The sequence below is a fragment of the Equus asinus genome, chromosome X (assembly GCF_041296235.1).
Source record: "Equus asinus isolate D_3611 breed Donkey chromosome X, EquAss-T2T_v2, whole genome shotgun sequence".
Lineage (NCBI taxonomy): Eukaryota > Metazoa > Chordata > Mammalia > Perissodactyla > Equidae > Equus > Equus asinus.
In genome coordinates, this window is record NC_091820.1 from 41,986,944 (window position 1) to 42,011,212 (window position 24,269).

Genomic DNA, 24,269 nt, shown 5'->3' on the forward strand with positions numbered 1-24,269 from the left:
CTCTATTATGATGATACACGTTATTAATGGATTTGCTAATATTGAATCAACCTTGCATTCCACTTGGTCATAGCATATTATCTGCTTAAAGAGGTAATGGATTTTGTTTGCTAATATTTTATTTAGTATTATTTATTATTTTTACACCAATAGTCATCAGAATACCAACACAGATATTGGTCTGTATATTGATTCTTCTTTGCGCTGTCTTTATCAGGTTCAGATATCAATGTTATATTTGCTTCAAAAAGAACTGGGGAAAACAGTATGACAGTTCCTCAAAAAATTAAACATAGAATTACCATATGATCAAGTAATTCCACTTCTGGGTATATATCAAAAAGAATTGAGGGGCCGGCCACGTGGCCGAGTGGTTAAGTTCACGCGCTCCACTTCAGCAGCCCAGGGTTTTGCCGGTTCGGATCCTGGGTGCGGACACGGCACCGCTCATCAGGCCATGTTGAGGTGGCATCCCACGTGCCACAACTAAAAGTCCCACAACTAAAAAAAATATACAACTATATACTGGGAGGATTTGGGAGGGAAAAGCAGGGGGGAAAAAAAGATTGGCAACAGTTGTTAGCTCAGGTGCCAATTTATAATTTAAAAAAAAAAAAAAGAATTGAAAGCAGAGACTCAAAACAGATATTTGTACATAGCAGCATTATTCACAACAGCTAAAAGGTGGAAGCCACACAAGCGTCCACCAACAGATGAATGGATAAACAAAATGTGGTGTATACTTAGAGTGGAATATTATTCAGCCTTAAAAAGGAGTGAAATTCTCACACATGCTACAGCATGTACAAATCTCAAAGATAATATGCTAAGTGAAATAAACCAGACACAAAAGGACAAATACTGTGTGGTTCCACTTACATGAGGTATCTAAAGTAGTCAAACTCACAGAGACAGAGAGTAGAACAGTGGTTGCCAGGGGCTATTTCAGCTTGGGATGATCAAAGTTCTGGAGATAGATGGTGCTGATAGTTGTAGAACAATGTGAATGCACTTAATGCCACTGAACTGTACACTTAAAAATGGCTAAAACAGCAAAATTTATGTCATAAATACTTTATAATTTCAAAAAACAAAGCATTATGGTATTAAAAAATACCAAAGCACTATGACCTGATTAATTTTTAGAATCAGGGATTTTTGTTTCCACTACATTTTTAAAATATGCTACAAAAACCAACAAGTGCAGAAAGCACCTTAACTATTATCAAACACATGTCTCTCAAGGTGAGATTAAAAGCTGCTAATAAGCCCCCTCCCCTTTCAAAAAAAAAAGAAATGAGCAAGTTTTTCTTCAATTTCAATGCTCTTGAACAATCTATACTGTATTAGAATTATCTGATCTTCAAAGGCCTGGTAGAATTCTGCTGTAAAACCATTTGGGCATGGTGCTTTCTATAGGGCATTACTTAATTTTCTCTTTCTTTTTATGGAACTTGGCTTTTTATAACTTTTCTAATCCTAATGAGGTCAATTTTGCTAATCTGCATTTCCCTGGGAAGTAGTCCATTTTATTTAAGTTTTCACTTGCACAGAGGTCTGCTAAGTAGTCTCCTATGATAGTTCTAATTTCTTCTGTTCCCATAGTTATCTTATTTTGTGTTATCTGTGCCTTATTTCTCCTTTATCTCCTTGATCAAGTTAGCTAGTGTTTCATCTACTTTAATTTTTTCAGAATACTAAGGTTTTCATCTATTAATTAGGTCTACTATTTTCCTCTCCTTTTCACATTAATTTCTTTAAAAAGATCTTTCTTCCTTCCTCACAATATGGTTAGTTTTCCCTACACTGATTTTTGTTTGTTTCGTTAGCAGATTTCCTCACATTGAATCATCCTTAAATTCATGGAACAAACCCTATATAATCATGACATATTTACTGCATATTTAAATATCAGCTGGAATTTATTTTTCTTTCTTTAGAACTTTTGGATTTATATAATATAAATAAATGAAACCAGTCTACAGTGTCTCAATAAAAAACTAATGCTGGATAGTTAGAAGACAATGTTAAAAATAAAACCATTAATTCTTATAAACAGTATTATATTCACAATAACATTATTTGTAGCTATCTCTCAAGGGGGAGTAATTAAATTAGTTATAGTACATCTATGCAAAGGAATATAATATAGCTCTACATGTACTGATAGGGAATGATTTCCAAAATATAATACTAAGCTAAAAAAAAGAAAACCAATTTAAGCAAGGTCAAGAGAAAACATACGTAACTATTGTTTCAAAAAACAAAAACAAATATATGTGCAAACACATATATGGATTTCTTTGTATACACACTGAGTTTCTCTGCAGGAATATGAAAAACACTGGTGGCTTTTAGGAGGGGAATAGGTGGCTAGGGAAAAAGAGGGAGGATACTTCATTGTGTATTCTTTCAGGCACTTTGATTTTGGATTATCTATTCAAAAGTCAATAATGTTTTAATAACAAAATTAAAAGGGAGAAATCCTGTATCCTTAATTTTTAAAGGCTAATAAGAATTTAGATGGTGAACTGTTCAAGTTATTAAAATAAAAAAAAAGAAAAGAAGGCTGGTTAAAACTATTATTACTATTAGAAAAAATGATTCTGGAGGTCTCAGCTAATAAAATGGGAAAGGTAAACTAAATAGTTGATATAAATGTCCAAGAATAATTCATAATATATTTACTTGGAGATATGACACTATACAGAGAAATAAAATTATCTTTATTTAGAGAGAGTATGACAATATGCATAGAAACCTATGAGAATCTAATTTTTAAAATCTACTAATAATGAGTGTGGGGGAGATGACATCCCATCAAAATTACCCAAACCTACACATAACTACCATATGATCCAACAATCCTACTTCTGGGTATATTTCCAAAGGAAATGAAACCATTATCTTGAAGAGACATCTGTACTCTCATGTTCACTGCAGCATTATTCACAACAGCTAAGGTATGCAAACAACCTAAATGTCCATCAAGAGATGGATCAAGAAAATATGGTATATGAATACAACGGAATAGTATTTCAGCCTTAAAAAAGGAAAGAAATCCTGTCCTTTGTGACATGAATGAACCTAGAAGGGATTATGCTAAGTGCAATAAGCCAGACAGGGAAAGACAAAAACTGTATGGTATCACTTATAGGTGGAATCTGAAAAAAAAGTGGGGGGAGGAGTAGTTTTCTACTCAGAAACAGAGTAGAAAACTTGCTGCCGGGGGTGGGGGTGGGGGAAATAGACAGGAGCTGGTAAAAGGGTACAAACTCTCAGTTATAAGATGAATAAGGTCTGAGGATCTAATGTATAACACGATGATCACAGTTGATAACACTGAATTGTATAATTGAAATTTACTAAGAAAACTTAAATGTTCTCATCCCAAAAGGAAGGAAAAACAAAAAAAAGAGGCAGGGGAAGATGTGAAGCGATGGATGTGTTAATTAACTTGATGGGAAAAATCCTTTCACAATGTATACATATAACAAATCATCACACTGTACACTTTAAATATCTTACCATTTTGTCAATTATACCTCAATAAAGTTGAAAAATAACCCAAACCTAAATTCATATAATAAACGTTAAAAAATTTTTTAAAAACACCCTACATCTATCTCCATCTCTACAAAAGGCCTCCTTTTTGTCTTTCAAATATTGTAAGCTCAATATCACAGACCCATTGTACTTGCTTTATTAGAATGACCCAGCAACATACCCACACACACACACCATCAGCCTCAACTGATTATATCACTGGCTCCTTCTCTCCATTCAGGACTCAGTCCAAACAGCTCCTGCTCAGAGAGGCCTTCCTTAACCACTCTAGTTAAAAAAGTATTCCGTCACTTTTCACTTTTAATTACTGCCTATCGTTTAATCCTGTGGAGACAATGTAGGGACAAGGCTTTTAGGGTTTGTGAAATGATGCTGAATTCTCTCTACATTTATTAGCAGGAAGACTTCCTCCTATATAAAGAAACTTCCCTTGAACTATGTGGTTACCTAGTAGTAGCCACTAACCACTTATGACTACTTAAATTTACATTTTAAAAGGTCATATTCATAAATAAGGTCCACTGGTATGAATCAGCTGAACTATAAAAAGTAACTTTCTATAGGTAGGCAGAGAGGCCTTTTTGCTTTTCTTAATTATTCACCTGAAAATGAAAATCCTTGTTATAAGCACTGGCGTAGATATTTTTCAATCCTTTCATATGCTTACAGCATCATCTTCCCGTCATTTAATAATTATATACTCTGCTTGCCATGAATTTTCTTCGTTGTTTAATCTTAATGGGTACTAAAATTTATCAAATGCAAGAATCAATGGAGGGCTCTGTCCCCACATTACCTTCACAAGATTAAAAAATTAACACCAACAGACAACTTCTCATCAGAAACAATGAAAGCCAGAAGCCAACAGAATGTAAATTTCAAAGTGGTCAAATAAAATAATCAAATAGAATTATCTCTCCAGCAAAAACTCATTAAAAATAAAGATGAGAAAACAACTTCTTCGAAAGCTAGTGACAGACCAGGGATCTCACTAAGAACTACAAAAGCTGGGGGGGGGGGGGGGGGCGACGACTCATTCCTTTAAAGGCAGCAGAGAGCTCCTGAGATAATGAGAGCAGAAAGAGCTAAGACTCCAAGGAAAAACGAACTTTAGAGAGGAAGCTGATTTCACCCTAGGGCCTTTGCTGATTTGGCAAAAATCAGCAGTCCACAGGAGGCTGGGATTAGCATTGGCAGGCAAACACTCTGCCCCACAACTAGCCTGTGATTCTCACCTGCACCTTCTCAAGGTGGTTAAAAAAATCCCTAGATTAGCAGGGTATTCAAACCTGAGTGTGTATCAATTCTGATTCAGTGGACCAGTGGCGGCGGGGGTGGGGGTGGGAGGGTGTGAAGCATGCAGACAGAGGTGTCTAGAAATCTGGGTTAATTTTTTAAAACCACCTCATAGTGGCTCTGAAACAAAACAGACCTTACAAATATGTACAAATATAACAGTACTTTTTTTTCCCCCTAAAAAACTGTTACAAAATTTACATTTTGGGTAAACTATGACTACCTAATATTTAGTCCCATAGTCTTACGCCTGATTTTTCATGCCACTGCCTAGAGTAAATGTCTATGTATTACACCTTTTATCATACATCTAAGCAAAATCTGCCATACACAAAAACAAAATGTTCTAAAATTAAACTGAAAAAGTTTTTTAATATAGCAGCCATAAAAGTAGTGTTAAAGACATCAAGAGGTGACTCTAATATGCCTTTCAAATAGTGACATGTGGAAAGGATATTTCAATCTTAAACAAAGCATTATAATAACCATCTATAAACATTTTGAAAAGAAAACTAAGCATTTCACATCAAGAATAAGAGAAATCTTCTTAAATATAGCCATTTACCTGCAGATAGTTCAAGTTTAGAGGCAAATCATATTAAATAAACTTCTTTGTACACAGCAAGTACTCTGTAATGACTGTTTCACTAAGCAAAATCCTGACCACATTTAAGGAGTATAAGATGTATGCAAGACGTAATGCCAAGAATTCCATTAAATTATCTGTGTACCTGATTTCACTTAAAATGATATGGGTGATCATTTTTGTTTAAGTAAGTTAAAACACTTACCTGGGTTTCATATAAGTGTGCAATGTGAAATTGAACTGCAAAGATGATGAAAAATAACAATCAGCAACAATACAGCAATGTTTGAGGTAAATTAAGTAAGAATATAAAATGTAAAAACATAAGCATGGTCTAGTAGTAACAGAATATAACAAATCTCTAATAAAATAGAATATACAAACATACTAAAGAACATGAACATAAGAAACTACATGTATTTATTGTTGGTCATTATCAAATTTTGTCAATCTAATTATTAAAATTAACATTCAACTCTATAGCAAGTGAGTATACTTCTTACAAAGTTCAAAATGGCAACATTAAGCAGAAAACTTCTATAATCTACAGATTTCAAACACGGTATTTAAAAACTGAGTTACAAGTCAAAATTTATAGTAAAGTCAGTATTTGATAAAAAACATATTAAAACCAAAGAAAGCCTCTTATTTTTTTCTTATGCCATATTTCATGCCAACAGCATATATAAAGAAGTCATAGACCAGGATGACACTGCTAATAACACACAGAGGAAACGAGTTGTTGCATTTCTCTATCAGTTCTTCAGAGTTATTAGGGGGAAAAAAAAAATCAAACCACTTGAAAGAATAGTAAACAGTCCCAAGATCAAGAAGTATGTCTTGAAAATCAAACAAAAATATATTTCAACTTTTATTTGCAGCTCTTCCTGATACTGCATCACCAGAGTGTGAATGATTCAACAAAAGCAACAATGAACCAGGAATCAAAACTCGATTCTAGAGCTAGCCTTGATAGCCTATTAAAGTTTGGCACGCTCCGCGGCGCTCACCCGGGTTTGGTTACTGGGAGCAGAACCACAGCCCTTGGCTGTCAGTAGCCATACTGTGGTGGCAGCTCACATAGAAGAAGTAGAAGGACCTACGACTGGAATATACAACTATGTACTGGGGGTTTGGGGAGGAAAAAGACCAACATACAAAAAACAAAAAAACCCCTGAATACTAGCTACTTAAATACAGATCATTCTTCAATGACAAATCTTTTTTTTCTAATGTTCTATCTACCTGGATTTCATAGTTGGATTTCAAGGAGTCTAGGAGCCTTTCAAAATAATATGCAAAATATTTATGTGGATCTTTAAAAACAAGATCCACGCTATCACCAATTTCTCGTTGGGGAGTGCACCATGAATAACTCTCTCACTGATTCCCATAATTCAAGATTCACCTGGGAGGCTTGTTAAAAATAGAGAATCCTAAGATTATGATTCAGTGAGCCTGGGCAAGGCCCGGAAAGCTGCCTTTTTATTCAGTTCTACAAGGGATTCTATACCCATTGCCTGGATCAGTACCTGGGAACAGCTGAACTAAATAACCATAAAGTGCAAAACAAACAAAATATACAGTGGGCTTTCAAATCAAATATTTTTGGATTAAAAGTACTACATCTCTCTATAATCATTAAATATCACACGTTAACTAATCAGAGATGGGACAAAATAAAAATATCATCTTTAGAAGAAGAAAATCAGCTCTTCGTGAAAAGCACATAAAAACAGTAATAATAAAACTTCTACATATATCAATATCCCCTTTACCTACATCTGTTGAGGGCTTTTCTTATTCCCCACTCCCATTTTCCAACACAGCTCTCCTTGAGAGTTCCAGTCCAATCTCACACCTCACTACATCATTGGAGGGAGACTACCTTACAGGTTAAGAGAACAAGAAAGAGATGAAAAATCTATGCCCGTTTACCCCGATCTTCTTTCTCCTCTAACCAAGGTGAAAAGGAAGAAAAGCTAAGCAGCTAGCTGACATCCTACTACCATCCCAATCTCCTCCAGGCTCAGTCCTAGGCCCTATTGTCAAGGGCTTGTGATTTCATGAGTTACTAAATACAGTGTCCTTTTTTGTAGTGTGAAAACCACCATATATTTAAATTCTTAAAAGTCTGCTTCAAAGTTATGGTTACAAGTCCTCTTCAAAGGAAAAGTTCCACTTGGCAAGTCTGAATTAGAGGTAGAAATTTTTAATAAATACTAACATAAAAGGTTCTGAAATTAAACTTTATTCAGAAATTAATACATTATTTTTAGAATTAATAGAATTAATTAAATCTAGAAGAAACAATTTTATCCCAAGGGGTAATCATATAATGAAAAGTCTCTCATCACCATGATTCTACTTTTCAAAACACGAACTGTAATTAACCCCTCCTTAAATAGCTCTAGAAGTAATAAGTGTATCTACTTATTTTTTAATTACATAAGTGCCATAAAATATAAATATCTCATATAGACTTTTTTTAAAAGCTCACTTTACTTTCTATAATCTTCTGATCTCTGTAGTACCACAAAGTAACATGGCAGATTTCAAAGAAAGTCAAGGTCTGTGGCATATACAAATAGGTGAACACAAAAATTCAGAGAGAAGTTTTACAAAGACAATAAAGAGCCCTGGTGTTTAAACGGCAATAATGTCTGGCTCAAAGTAGGCAGTCTACATTTGTTAGTGCCCTGTGAGACGTCAGCCATTATCGTAGTTATCAAGTAATCAAGAAGACTGTCTAAAATAAACTACCCAAATCAAATGAAGTACAATGGCCTAATGTCTCTAAATAAAGTTTGTGCCCTTCCATTAGAGTGACCAATCTTTTAGCACTGGAAGTCCTGAGTCTGGGAAACTCCTCAGTCCTGGGCAAAACAGGACCTTAGTCACCCTCCCTCCTATTTCCCTTTTCAATAACAGAAAGAGAGGCAGAGTAAACTCGAAAATGTATTCATGATAGTTCAAACTGTCCTCTTCAAATTCAACAGGAAAGTTTTCTGCCCTGTGGTACTCTGCTACATATGCAGGTGTTTTCCTCTCAAGAGCAATGATCTACAACTGAAATTTAACCTCAACAGAGTAGAAGAAAATGAAGATTTACCAAAATATTTAGTTTGACATTTATGAAATGTCCCTCAAAAGTTATCAAACTGACAAATAGTTAAAATTAACTTTAAGGTACCAGCTATAATCAATTAAATGGAAATCAACTGTTTTCTTATTCTCATAAATTAATTTTACAAGAATGTTAAGGGCCTATATTCTAGGATGGTTTATATAACCTGGATATATAATTAATGAAAAAGTATAAAATAAGACTTTATAAATTAATATATCAATGAGTTAAATTCTTCTCCTAATCTAACCTCATCTTAGAAACTAAAACACTGCTGCATTTGTTACTTTCCCACCATTTATTCTGCAAATATGCCAATCAGTACTAAATCCTGAGTTTCATTTAAAGAAAACAGAAATCTTTCTATGTTTTGTCAGGAAATTGCTTTTTAGAAGTATGAGATAATTGGTCTGGTTTAGATGATGATTTAATCCATGCTATGTCTTAATTCATGTTATACGTAAGTTACATTCAAATTTCTACAGCTTTTTCATTGATTCAATCATTTTCTTAGGCATTTTTAACAGACACCCCTTTTCTCTTAACACCTTTCTATATGGCTAAAAAATGAAGTCACTTATAAGCAAAATACTGACTTTCTAAGACCTAGAATCCTTTGATTGATCTGAAATTTTCATTAAGAACAATTCAATTTTTCATACATTCTAATTAAAACTTCTATTTGTCAAGTAAGAAAGTTTCAAAGAAATCCAGCTTGAACCCAATGAATATTCTTAAAATTTTTATTGGCTACTTTAAAGTAAACTAAATAAATAGGCCAACACATACTTATTGATAAACACACCATAATTAACCCAATCTGCTTTTGGAAAGAAATCTACATAGAAGCAGAAAATAACTGTCTGAAGAAAACCACTGTATCAGAACATGCTTCCTAAGACACATTCTTTTCGAAGTAATTGAAGAACATCACCTCAAACTTTATGATGTGTAAAACTATAATAAAAAGTCAAAGTATGTCTTCATAATTACCAATAATTTTAATACCACATAGCAGGCATCAGTGAGCTACCACATATGAATCTTTGTATACTGATTTTTCCTAAAAGACTGGGAAACTTTGTTTTTAATCCCCTCAAGTGAGCTACAATAATTAATACACAAATAATCAACCTAGTTAATTAGTGCAGATAATTTTAATTCAACAACCCAGTTCACTAGCATATCTATTTTAGACAGAGGCTGTTCACAGTAACTGGTCTCACATGTTCCATTTGTACAAGTAGCCATGGCAACCAAAACAGTTAAATTCAACAATTCCAGAAGAAAAAAAAATTGCACAGAATTTATCACTGTCATTATTATTATTACTGTTATTTGCCATGAAGCGATCTGAATACCTGTAGAAAACCACGGTACTTAATAATACTTACTTTCAGCATTGGACAAAGTGCAGGGATTGCAGTCAACCAAAGCTAACTGAAAATGCTGTAAGAAGAGAGTGAGAAAATTACTGCACTAAATGCAGTCATATAAACGTGTCTTAAAATGATTTTTAGGTATCCAAGGTCTAACATCATAAAGAAACTATGCTATGCAAATAAAACGTACTAGACAATCAATTAGAATTACTTTGAACATTTATTACCGATAAGAGACAGGTTGCTGGGTTATTTTCTTGAGACAGTTGAGAATTTGGGGAAGAATTAACTTTATCAAGTTATCCTATGTATATTTTTGTTTATACGAAAAAAGCTTCATATTTTTAAGTCTTCAAGTAAATAGGAAGTATTAGTTATAAAACAGTTTAAATAGAACACATTATTTTTAAAACAAAGTAAAAATTTGATGGTATTGTCAGAACACCATTGCTTATCTCAAAATGATATGAACTTCAGAAACAAAAAAAATTACTATGAGAATGGTAAAACTATCCACCCTTACTGATTCTTCAATAATCATTGTACTTAATGCCTTTTAAAACTATCTGAAATATTACAAAGAGGGATTCAAATAGGCTGTCTTCAAGTTCATCTATGAAATATAATTATCCTTTTAGAACGTATGTTCCATTATATGTGTAGGCAACATAAAACCACAAATAGTTTATAGCATTCACTTATAATTATATCATATAAGCTGGCCCCAAATTCAAAGCATAACACTAATTTTTAAGAACAATGGGTGACATCTGGTTTATAAACATTAAACCTGGTTTATAAGTAAGAGAAGACAAGTACTAAAATCTTTAAGATAAGAAAAGTAAATTTCTTTCAACTCTTCTAAAAAGTATTTCTACAAATGAATATTCAAATTTTGAGTCTCCACAAAATTTCAGCGTTAAAAATAATCAACAAACCCAGTAAAGTAGAAACCCACTAAAAAAAATTGACCACAATAAGCTCGTTCCTATCCACAATCCAAATACCTAAAGAGCTGAACAAACTAAAAATTGATATCCATAACGACAACTTCTAGATTTATCAAGAGAAATAATCATCAGCAAGCTTTCAGTAGTATATTTTCAACACAGAATCAACAAAACTGTACTTGGTCAACTAGAACCCTCAATTAACAAAAATAAACTCATGTCAGCTACCCAGTATTACAAACGAAAAAAGATTAGAAGGCATCATTTGGTATGAACACAGTAGCTATTATATTCATTCACGAATGTCTGTTATGTGCATGCATAATTAGGCTAGCCTACATTTGCAGTACTCTTAATATTTAAGGATTGTAATATTCTGAAGGAGCAAACTACTAACAAAATGACTATGACCCTTAAATATTAAATATTTAATCCACTCAACAAATATTTATCAAGAGCCTATAATGCCCTTAGGACAAAGCAGACACTAGGGATACAATGGTCAACAAAAGTGAAAAATTATCCACCATGGTTGACTGAATGAAAAAAAAAAAACCAACATCTGAACACTTGGAGTACTGCTTTTATTTTCCCTTGGCCTACTAAGCAGATTGTACGTCCTCCAAAATCCCTTTAGTGTGCTACCACAGCAATGGAAAACAGACTATTCTAAAAAGTGAGTACTAGGAAAGCAAAGCATGCTTTATAACCAATTGCTTTCCTCTAGACAAAAAGAGCAGCACAGCAGCCACACATTCAGATTGTACTACATTTCCAAGTCTAATCTATCCTGCCAACATAGATTAATATTTAGACAAGAGAAGAGAGACCTTTCCTAACTGAACCATGCAAGGATACAAACTGACCTGCAAAGAAACAGCCTTCAAGACGGCAGTTATTTTAGTTTTACGATTACACTGAAATCCCACAAAGAACAGGAGATGCATAATTCGAATTGCCATCCTACATTTCATCCAGCAATATTCAAGGTCCTGCAATGAAACCTAGCAGAAGGAGTTTTGGACCATGTTTTATATACTTATTAATCAATCTTAAAAGCAGCAATGAAGTCATTGACACACCATTTTGAACCCACATTACCAAATATTAAGCTTTTCCAAACAGCAACGATATAGAAAAATTACTCACCAAGAGTACATATTCAAAAACATGCATTATGAGAATGAAAGAACTTACAGAATAACTACTAAGAAACTAAGAATAGACACACAAAACCACCTCATATAAAGAAAAACAATGATATACCTTTCAGTAAACTAAAGGGAGATGAGACTGGGGTGGGGATGACATGACCTCACAGTTTCATTTCTACTATCTAAATCAGATGAAAAGTAGATACATCTATTAACAAATAAATCAGCAGAAATGACTATCAATTATGATAATTAGCCCCCAAACCTGAAAATTTCATGGTAAAATATCCAGCACCCATCCCTACAACCAATAGAAGCAGCTAGGAAACATCTGTACCTCACACAAAAATATCGCAGGACTGAAATTGACTACTGAGGCATGAAATAGTTACTATGCAGTAGAGGCTTCTGCAATTCAAAGACTACATACAAACCTCAAGGCAAAAAACATTCTACACAAAATTAATTTCTAAGCAAGAAGATTTAACTAAGACTTTTTTTAATGTTACAGTGATTTTCTTTTTATAGAGCACTTCTGGTCCAATTTAATACAAAGTTCGGTTCATTACAATTTCTGTTGACATCTTTATCACCAAAGTCACCTTTTGTTTCAAAAGCTTTTGATTCGTTCAATATTTCAAAATAACTTCATATAATTTTGCTTTACACAGCCTAAGGAACTTGATTTCTACCTGGAGAGGGGAAATCTATATTCATGTAATTAACACATAAAACTCAAGTTTCAAGACTTTATTTCCTTTTGAATTATTTTACTCCTGGCTGTAGAGTCTGTGATTACCTCATGAATCTTTTTATTTGTAGAATCCTTCAAGTGTATTCCCAATCCTGAAGACAAGCAATGAGACAACTTTTCGTAATTCACAAATAATGTTTGTATGTATAAATTATTAATTTGGAGCAATGTTTGGATTCTAGATCCAATCTTGGATGTTCTGACTCAGTGGGTTAGGGGTGACACTCTGTGAACCAGATAAAAGCTTCTAAAAATTATTCCAATACATAGGATTAAATGCCAGTATTTTAAATTGTGTGCTTACCCCCAAAAATCTTATTTCAGACAATGTAGACAAGGTGTGTATAGTCGATACTGCTGTCTATATTCAATTAGGGTAGACAAAGCCTTTTAGGAATAAAATGTTGGCAACTAGCTTTTACTCTACACCAGGCACTCTGCCATGGCTGTGCATCTACAGAACTGAATACTCACTGAAATTAATGTTCTCATACAAGTTTAAAAGACAATTCTATAACGGAATCCAAAATGATACAGATGAGAGAAGAAAGAAAAGAGCTACTACAGGCTGAGGAAACAACTTATTTTTATGCAGCCCTTATGAAAGGGGGTTTGACGGACCATTTAAGTGGGAAAAGAGAAGGTATGTCAAGTATTCTTGCCAGTCAAGTTAGTTTTTCATTGTTACAGACTGCCACAATTCTGAAAGTATGCTTTAAAACCAACAAACTTCATTCCTAAATTTAATAGTCTATGATACATGGATGAAACTAGGGAAATGTCTCAGGATATGATGGTACTTCCTTTAGGGATTTGGTCTCCGAAAATAAGATATAGAACTGAATCTGGTAAGTTCTGGTAGGGCTTGTGAGCCACAATGCCTGGCCAAGCTGATCTGCCTGAGGTTTTCTCGAAGCCCTCAAATTCAGTTCTTCCAATTCTCTTTGTTATACTCAACGAGGGACTCTACTGCACACCAATGACTAACAGCTAACAGATCCTGGCAGTCTTCACTCAAAAAAGAGGCTCCATTTGGTCTCTTCCAAAAACTTCTTCAAAAAAAAAGTAAAACAAAAGATACTAAACATGTTCAAAATCTTATCTCTAGCCCTTCTTTTCAGCTCCAGGCTTATATCTGCCTATACCAACATCTGATATCCCTCGGATACCTCCAACTCAATATACTCCCAAATGATCCATCTCCATTCAGAGCCTTTTCACCTGCCAACCCCAAAAACTGCTGCTACTTTCTTTATCCCCTACTTCAGAAAAGTGATTCAAGCCAATAAATGGGAAATCTCTTTCCACGTCGAATCAGTTAATAAATTAACTTGTTTATTAACTCAAGACCTCTAGGATATTACTACCTTTCATCCACCCATGCATCCATCCTATGAGAACCCATTTATCCTACCAATCTTGCTCATCTTTTTTCCTCTAACTTTGTCCTACCTAATCTCCTAACTCATTTGTATCGTATTTTATAAAAGTATAGGTATGCAACTGATTAGAAATTTTAAAACACGGTTCGAGTATGTGTCTAATCTGTGTACATAAATGATCAGAATACGGGTTGACTTAATTTACAAGTTCTTTACATCTAGTGTACAATTTGTATTCGTATCAAAATAAGACTGCGATGTATACAAATAACAAATACAAGGTAAATATTATATATATTTTATAAAGGGGACAATTCAATAATTCAGACTGTAAAATGCTGCTTGGGAACATAACCTTTTTTGGAAAATGTGACATTAGATACACTGAATGCTTCATAAAGCTGCATTTGAAGATCAAATACTTATAACCACGAATTTAAGTAGTTATGGGTAAACACCAAAAGAATGCTTTTTGATTGGAAATTACTTCCTGTAGTTAAAATATATTTGAGGAGAGCAAACTGGCATGGGAAACCTGGCCTCACCCTAACTCCTTAGTATCAGAAAGGATCGTCGCTGCACATCTATGAGCAGTCATGTCTTTTTCAAACATGTATTTTGGAGGAACTAAAGTACTTCAGCTAATTATACTACTCCACACTTTAAGGTATGTAATAGAACTCAGGGGAGAAGTAAATATCAAATAGAAAAACAAAACGAGGCAGGCAGAATGCAGTGAAGAAAGCATTAAGTGGCTAGATAAACCAATTAGGAGATCACCTCATGCCAGAGAAAAACATCTAGGAAAGATTAAAAGGTAAAGTACAAGGTGATGAGTAGTGGAAAAAGGAAAGAGCAGGGGAAATATTTTGGTCCACAAATGAGGACAAGTGGACAGAGGACAAAATAAACAGCAATGACTATCCTCGGCAAAAGGAACACTGATGTTACACTCAGGTGAAACCGAGTTCCACTGCCAAAGTGGGAATTGGGGAGATGTTTAAAAGTACAAATGTGCAACTAGTATATAAATAAGTCCTGGAGATCTAATGCACAGCATAGAAATTATGGTCAACAATACTGTATTATAAACTTCAAAGCTGCTAAGAGACTAGATCTTAATTGTTCTCACCAAAAAAAGAAATGATAATTATGTAATGTGATAGAGGTGTTAGTTAATGCTACAGTGGTAATTATACTGCAATATATAAACGTATCAAATGAACAGGTAATCACATTGTAATATATAAATGTATCAAGTCAACCCACTATACACCTTAAACTTACATGAGTTATATTCAATTACAACTCAATAAAAAATTTTAAAAGACTAGAATTTTCAAAATGCCAACTGGAAGAGTTAAGCTATTGAGCATCATGAAGGAAACAGGGCAGGGGGTGGTATGGAGAAATAATAGCAACTTTCATTATCTTCAGACAACTGAACTAATAAAAATATGCTGCTAAAGCTTCAAAAAAGAAATATTACAGATATTTCACAAACTTAAGGCATGGTTAAAACTAATTTAATAGCTAGTATTCAAATTCTCAGCAAGTATTTCTATAATACATAGAGTTCGCAGTACGCTAATTAAATGAAACAAATGATCTATGCAATCTGCACTAATAAATAAAATAATAAAAGACAGGAGGCATTTTGGATTCCAAAAGTGGTTTCTAAAAGGAAGTATATATCATCATGCCTTTACTTATTCCTCCTGCTTTAATATATTGGCATAAAAAAAGACAATAAAATTTCTCAGTCTATAAAGGCTAAAAGATCTAATTAGACACCTGGAAATGAAGGAGTTCCTGGAGAAGAGTAAGGTAAACAAAAAGTGGAAATGCTATTTCACTGAGAAGTTTCATGCCAGGTGTAACAGCAAAGGGGAGACAAGCTGAAGAAAAGCTGAACTGGTGAATGGGGGGCATTGGAGAAAACAACTGCACTGGCAGTTTGTACAGAAAAAAATTCTATTAAGAGGTGATAAATAAAACCAGCCTCTCTTTTTTTTGTTTCCAATGTTTCTAGCCCGATCATCCAATGAGAGGCACTGTATCATTTTATAGCCTCTTCTATTTCATTTTATTTATCCATTTAAGAATACTAAGTACTGGGTAAACTGCCAAGCTAACACACAAGTCTCCTTTGAGTTCAACCCATTTCCTTTGAAGTATCTCTGTAATTCTGATATTCCTAACCCTTTCATACTAACCCCTTCAATTAGGACTTACCTTCAAATACCAAATTATAAGGGGACTTATATGTATGCATCCCAGTCAATTATCCCAGGTTCCCAAAAAAAGTCACTCACTCTCTTTACCTTTAAAAATCTAAAAAAGTTCCAATGTTGATATATTTTAGGAAAACTTAAATATGTAAATATTAGGGACAATGTCTATATAATCTTCATTAAATAGATGCGTTGGCAGTGACTGAAGAATATGGGCGTTATTACATCTTATTTTGCATTTATTAGCTTCACATGAAGTAAATAATGTTAACAGTCTGCCAGGATGTAAAAATTAGAGGCATTATGTAAAACTATTTGTCAAAATTAGTGTACTTTTATTGAAGTAATGATAGCACAGTGCCTCAAATGTGTAATACATGTAAGCAATTATTAATATCACTAAAAGGTAATGACATAAAATTCTGCATTAATTATATGGAGTTAAATAGGCAACCAAATTATCTGCAGCAGGGAAGAAAAACAATCACAAAATATCATGTAGAAATGTCACCCTGGAATGAACTCTGGTCAAGATAATATTAAACTAGTCAATAAATTAGGAATTGGTGCCTCCACCACTCACTAAACACATGAAATCTTTATTGGCCAATTTAACGGAAAAATAACACCATATGATTGAAAAGTAAGCTGGCCATTAACTTCACATTTCTGAGGATGGGAAGAGTGACAAAAGTATAAGTATTTAATTCTATGATGGGAAAATGGAATTCACAAACTATATCTATACTGGCTCCCAATTAGAGGCATTTTAGATGTAGTAGATAAATTGAACTGAAAAAGAAGGGCTGGGGTCAGCCCAGCGGCATAGTGCTTAAGTTCACGTCCTCTACTTCAGCAGCACATGGGTTCATGGGTTCGGTTCCCAGGTGCAGACCTACAGACTGCTCATCAAGCCATGCTGTGGCGGTGTCCCACATACAAAATAGAGGAAGATGGGCACAGATGTTAGCTCAGGGACACTCTTCCTCAAGCAAAATGAGGAAGACTGGCAACAGATGTTAGCTCAGGACCAATCTTCCTCACCAAAAAATTAATTAATTAATTTGAAAACAAAAAAAGGCGGTGGCCTAAAAAAAAACCCTTGTTTGTCAGATATTTTCATATACATATATATTATTTAATCTTTACAACAATCTTGTGGAGTGGGTACAGTTATGCCAGTTCTACAGACACAAAGAGGATCAGAAGAGTTAGGCATCTTACCCAAGGATACACAATTAGTTACATGGCAGGTCAAATTTTAAAACCAAATTTGCTTGCTCTGAAAGCTGTTTACACAGTACCAAAACAGAATGAATCTGTCTCAGAGATACATTTCAGGGAAAAAAGTTATTACCAGAGATAGAAATAAAACAGGAGGCCCTGGAATGCATTTCATGTGTGGGTGAAAAGAAGGAATCTATTATGAAAATAAACTGTATTTTATTTAAATATTTTACCATCTAAAACATACTGTATATGCTATATCCCTCTTCAGGCAAAGGGAAAAGAAATGAGGTAGAGAAGACCTGATCTGCAATGGACAGACAGTCATACTGCCCCTACACCAAAATACTCTTTTCACCCAGCCCTCACTCCTCCATTAGATAGGAACAGTGTATTTAGAGAATTGAGTCCTGCTCAAAAACTGGGCATAAGTGGTCTAAGAGTAACCACATCTGTGATAAGGAATCAACTGAGAATGGCCATGTGGCCTATTTCTGGCCAATGAGATGTGAAGCATTAATGAAGAGATGAACAAGAAGTCAGGATCTTTCTCCTCTATGAAATGATGATCAGAAATTTATTGAGCACTTATTGTATGCCAGCTCTATACTAAGCACCCATGCCACTACTCTATAATGTCTTTCTATATGAGCATGAAAAAGGAATCGTCTCATTTTGATTGCACCTGGCAAACAGACTTAAGAATAAGCCAACACAGAACAGAGAAGAAAATGAATCCTTGATGAAACTTTGGATCAGCTGAATCAACCAATCCAGAAGGCTGGACTTCACATTATATGAGCTACTATTTTTGTTGCTGTTATTTTAAACAGCTTAAGTTGGAGTTTCTGAGGTTGCCCAAAGCATCTATACCAATACACTGGGGTAGGAAACAGTTTCATGTAGCAGAAAAGTCATCAGAGCTTCCACATCTATCCACATAAAGCTAAAGTACTGGCCAGTCCACTTTAGAAAAATTGGAGGCCACCTAAGGGAAGAGGGGCTTATCATTCCTTCTGATTCCTACCTTAATTTATACTAAATACTAAGCACTGATAGTAATATACTGATATACCTCCTCCTCAACTAAAAATGCTGATGCCTAAAATTCTCCTGAAAATAGACAAGGAATATTGGAGACAGAAGCCTTAAAAAGCCATGTCAAAAGGAGATAAAAGTCAAATGAAATCTTCTCATTATGAGGAAGAGAAACATCAAAACACTCTTAAAATTCTTTTGTATGTTCATTCAAATGAAATAAACATCAGAATGATATCAAGTATTTTATTTAAAAGGAAGAAAGGCCGAAAACAAAAAGACTGCACTTACTTACGGCAATTTTGCTAAAATTGCTATGACCTGAATGTTTGTTAGCCTTTGACTAGCCTGAACAAATAAAAGTTGTATACAGGAAGGTTTCTGTTGAAGCAGGAACACTTTCAATTAGTTATAGAATACTGTCCAACACTGTTTCCTCTGATTAAAGGGGATTTAAAATATTGCCACCTTCATGGAAACAGAGCTTTGCATCCACAGAATTAAGATACCACTGTACTAATATTCAATAGCCACATGCCATAATTTAGGACATATCTGATTCCTTTTTTTCCACTCAAACATATTTCCTGAGCAACATTTACCAAACTGCTACCAAAAACACTTCTGCAACACATAATAGGCATGTTGTTGAAACCTGCAGTTAGCCACTGATGATTAAGTAGCTAGGAACTAAAGTTTTTTTTCCTTTTTTGCAATTATGATTATAACTTTTAGCTGTTTACCCACCCATTGTTAACTATGCTGCTTAGGCAATATGCTATCTGACTTCCACTAGGTTCCTATAGATAACATCTCCCTGGAGCCTGGATCACCATGGTAATGGGTGTTTGAGCTGTTTATCAGGAATTAGAACCCCTTTATCCTTCGGGCCGGTTGAGACCACCAACCCCTCAACTGGGCCCATGTGAATGTCTGATAAATGCCTTTTGACTTTAAGAGGCTAAAAACTCCACCCTCAGATCATGCTAAGGTCACCATTTTGTGAACATGTGTCCTATGAAGAGCCATGAAGTCTGACTACGCTTGCACAGATCATCAATTACCTCACCTCTCCTCACCTCCAATCATCTATCTCCACTTTTCAGACCAACTTGCCCCCTATCCCATTAATATGCCTGAGTCCCTCTTTTCGGGGAATTAGATTTGAGATTCATTCTCCCGTTTCCTCACTTGGCTGCCTTGTGATTAAACCCTCTCTCTGCTGCAATCTCATGGTCTCGGTATTTGGCTTTCCAGGCGATGAGCAAAAACGAACCTGGTTCCATAACACTGTGACAACGTTGTAAAATGCTCAAATAAGTTTATTTTGTATTATAAGCCATTTCACAAGTTTTGTTAGCTAATAAACACTGTAAATGTCCAAGAGGAGGATATAATATGCAAGGAGGCAAATCTGAACTTATTTTCCATTTCAAATCCAATCACACCCCATAGTATAGTTGGAGAAATGCTGCTCTAAACTTGAGGAAAACTGCTAATTTCCAGGCATCCCTTATTCTCCACACTACTTACTTACATTTACCCTCAGGCCTAGTCCCCAAACTGCCACTTACCTTTGACAACTATGTGATCGAAATACTTCACAATCTACTGGTTTTAGTGTTTTTAGTTATATATATCTCTTTCTCATACCATCAGCATTGTTCTTTATAAACTCATGAAAGATAGAAACCATATTTGCATAACTGTCTACGTTAAGACTCTAGAACAATTAGGGACTCAAACACAGTTTTTAAAAAACCTTCAATCGTTCCTTATTAGTGAATTCAAATTAAAACCTACTGTAAAAGTCATTCTTTATCTCCCTCTCGCCCCTTCAGAATCAAGATAATCTGCAATGGAGATTATTTAGAACATGGCAACCATTATAAAAACTCATAAATTCACAAAAACTTAAGCTTTTTCCTAGAACTTCTAATCCTTTCAAAAAGCAACACTTTTATCATGCAGGTAAGCACTATATTCAAGAAAAGCCCAGTAAGACCTAAAGTGATGGCAGAGACAGCACAAGAAACTCAATTAAAAATTTGAGAAATATCAAATTTCCATAGAAAGTAAAATATTTAACCAACAATGTATTATCTTTTCCCAATAATGTTTACATTCACAAACCACCAGTTCAAATGACTTTCAGAGAACACATTTTTCTTATAATTTAGATATGAGACTGTGCCCTGCTGGTAGAGGTGGACAGATTTCGAGTGAGGCCCATGCAAATAAATGGTCAATGATTCGGTCACACATACAGCATCATTAAGCAGCTGCTTCTGACCTCTATGGTGGCCAATCACTTATAGTGGAGTGATTTAGATGTGCAAATCGAGACTGAAACTTTCAACCTTTCCTGATGACAGACCTCAATTTAAACTTTTAAAAAAAGTTTAATGGTGTAATTAGTTACGTATGTCTTGGTATCATAACTACTGTGTACCCTGAAATCCAATCTTATGTATCTTCTAGCTCATAGCTGATAAACAGTTCTTTCGCTTAAATTTTCTTTTGAAGTGCCAACATAAATTCCAACATTTCTCAACGCTCTAATATTTAACAACATCCCCCCAAAAAAACACAAAAATGAAACATTATATCTTGGAAAAAACCCAACAACCTACCTTTAAACTAGACTCATAGTCTGTGTTCACTTTGAACATAAGCCCAAGTCGTAAATGAATTTCCTTGGCTCGACAAAAGCTGGGATCAACATAAAGCACCTCCTGAAATGCTTTAATTGCCCTGAAAGAATATAGACATAAGATATCTTAACTTTTCAACACTTGCATGAATTCTTGCTTGGCAGCACAGTAAAACTTCTGTTTTATGCAATACTGTTTTAAAGGAAATGCTAGTTTTATAAAAATGATGTGAATGAACAGTTTAAAAAAAAAAAAGACTGGGAAGGGGCACCAGAGTCTTTCATATAATTAAATGTGTAAAATCTCATTTAATATAAAAGAGGAAAAGAAAGAGCAGTTCAATTTATTCTCAATTATTCAAATAATATTTTATGGCTTAATAAGATTATCAGTATAAATAACTGATTTCATTGTTTTTGGAATTTCCTGGGGGAGAGAGGGTTGGGGCAGATAGGATTAGTTTTAGTTTTAAGGGAGGAGAGATTAATCCTGTCTAGTCTACTCCATAAAAATAAGTACTCTTTTTAAAACTTTTTATTTTTTATCTTTCAGATTCAGGTTTACATTCCATTTGTACCTTATTTTTTATAAGGTGTGACGTAAGAGGTCAGTTTTCATTTTTTTCTGTACGGATATCTAATGGTCCCAGCATTATTTGTAAGAAAGACTATTCTTACCACAGCTCTGTAGTACCACTTTGTCCTAAATCAAATGTCCATATTCGTGGGGGTCTGTTTCTGGGTTCTCTATTATATGTCACTTTCCATTCGTCTATCAGTGTATTGGCCCCAATTTCATTTTTACCTTTAATAAAAGGTATCAACTATCAAGAGAACAAATACAAGGGTGAGGAAGGGACACTTTTCATTTAACACATTTTTATATCACTTAATTTGAGCATGTGGATGTACTACCTACTCAAAAGTAAATTATTAACAAACAATGTCAACTTTAAATTTTGAAAATTATAATATCAGATATTACAGTATGTTAAGCATCACTTTGAATCTCTCTACATGTTTTAAGGCTTATCCCAAGTACAAGTTAATGCATTCTTTGCAAAGCTTTTTATCAACATTCTCTGCCTCTACTTATCTTAAAGGGGGCTATTTATTAGAATCTTAGATGATTCCAAAACAAAAGCCAATCTTTCATAAAATGTTCAAAATATTATACCACAAAATAGAATCAAACAGTACTCCCTGGGCCTTTAAGTAATTTTATTTTGATTCATGCATTATCTATTTCCAAAAAAAAACCTGTGGTTATGAACATCTTTATTATAAAATTAAGGGCTCTAAAAGGTAATGTTTATTGTGAGGGGCAGGGGCAATAGGTCTGGCATCAGATATCTTTTCACCTGGTGAAATATTTTCTTCCTGAAGAGGAGCTCAGCATCTATGTGTTAGATGGCTTTTTAAATGGGTGAGGTGTGTATGTGTTTTATTATCTGATTGTTGATAGGCAGCAGAGGGAGTCAAAGGCCTAGCAGGAAGGAATTGGTGTAAATTACCATTCTCATTCAAAGGCAGTTTCATATTTCTGTCAATCAGACTTCAAGATACTCATCTGCATACTGTTAAGAGGTTCTTTTTGTACTTTTCTCAAATCTTTCTAATAGGAAGAGGTGCAGCTTCAGCCTCTATATTCTCTTGGTCATGTCTAGTGCTACCACCTTCTAATAGAACAGGCAATTGTGTGTAGGGGCCCGGGGGGTCGGGGCAGGAGAGGATACAGCAAGCACATGGGGATCAGGAGGACACAACAAGGGGTTAGGAAGGGAACAACTGCAGCAATAAACGTTGCCAATTAAACCATATGATGCAACTGGAAAGGGTATGCAGGGGCTTTTGGAAGCTTCTGGGGTGATATCAATTTTTTATTTCTCGACCCAAGTGATGGTTATGAATGTTTATTTTATAAATAATATGTTAAGATGTATACTTATGTTTATGCATTTTTCTCTAAGTATATTGTATTTTGTAATAACAAAAATTGAGGGCAATGCTTCATAAAGTCCGAATTAACCTTACCTTATGATATGGCTCAGAAAACTCTCTTATAGAATGGGTCAGAACTAAGCAATGTCCACATGTGCCAATAAAAAACCCAGGAAGGCCTGAGTCAAAGACATGAAAGAAAAAGAATGGTGGTGGAAGACAGCAAAGAAAAGAAGGAATAAAGGAGAAAAAGAAAAGAAGTTAGGAAAGAACAACGATCTAAGGAAGGGAGGCAGAACACAGAGCATCAATAACAACCCTTCTGTCTCAGTTTCTATTTCCAGCCTTTTCCCTAAGCCTACTATTCGTAAATGTGTTTTACTCCATAGGTGCCTTTAATACAGACATCTTATCCACTTAGTTCACGATGTCACACAAGTACAGAGACATAGGTTTATTTTAACAAGTTCTCTGTACATGTGAACACACTGAAAATTTTTTAAAAATTATTAACCTATAAGCATAAACACATGTTCCAAAACACTAGTCTGGGCCATGTTATGTTTACTCTTTAAGGACTATTAAAAGTGCCCAAGACAAGGTATGGCCAATATATATCTAATCAAGTTCTCCTCGTTGTCGTTTCAAAGTCTCCCTCAGATTCAATACATTACAGGCTCAATCTTCAATATCTTATTACTAGATTACTGACATAGACTCCTTAAGGACTTCTCTTGCTCTGCTGTGGCTTGCTATGTTTCCCCAAACATGTGGCTCCTGTGACTGCCAATTAACCATGATACTCTAAGTCAAATCCCCATGTAGCATGTAAACAGTGAGCATTAAGCATTTAAGTACATGTGAGCAGTTCCTATTCAACTCCGTTCCCAGTTATGCCCTAATACCACTCATCCTCAGCCGTGAATCAGCTTATCTTAGGAATTTCTTTATGAGAATACTGGCCCCCATGGCTTCACT

The 24,269-nt window shown here is 34.6% G+C and overlaps 1 protein-coding gene across 23 annotated transcripts in view; it reads right to left on the bottom strand.

Annotated features, from left to right (window-relative positions):
• Window positions 1-24,269, bottom strand: part of KDM6A (lysine demethylase 6A) — a 213,771-nt gene that overhangs the window by 65,376 nt on the left and 124,126 nt on the right. For all 23 annotated transcript variants that reach the window (XM_070501720.1, XM_070501717.1, XM_070501719.1 and 20 more), the window contains exons 6-8: window positions 21,331-21,451; window positions 9,971-10,025; window positions 5,655-5,689 (exon numbers count right to left, since the gene is read on the bottom strand). In XM_070501720.1, coding sequence (XP_070357821.1) covers window positions 5,655-5,689; window positions 9,971-10,025; window positions 21,331-21,451 — 211 coding nt within the window. The remainder of the gene's footprint in view (window positions 1-5,654; window positions 5,690-9,970; window positions 10,026-21,330; window positions 21,452-24,269) is intronic.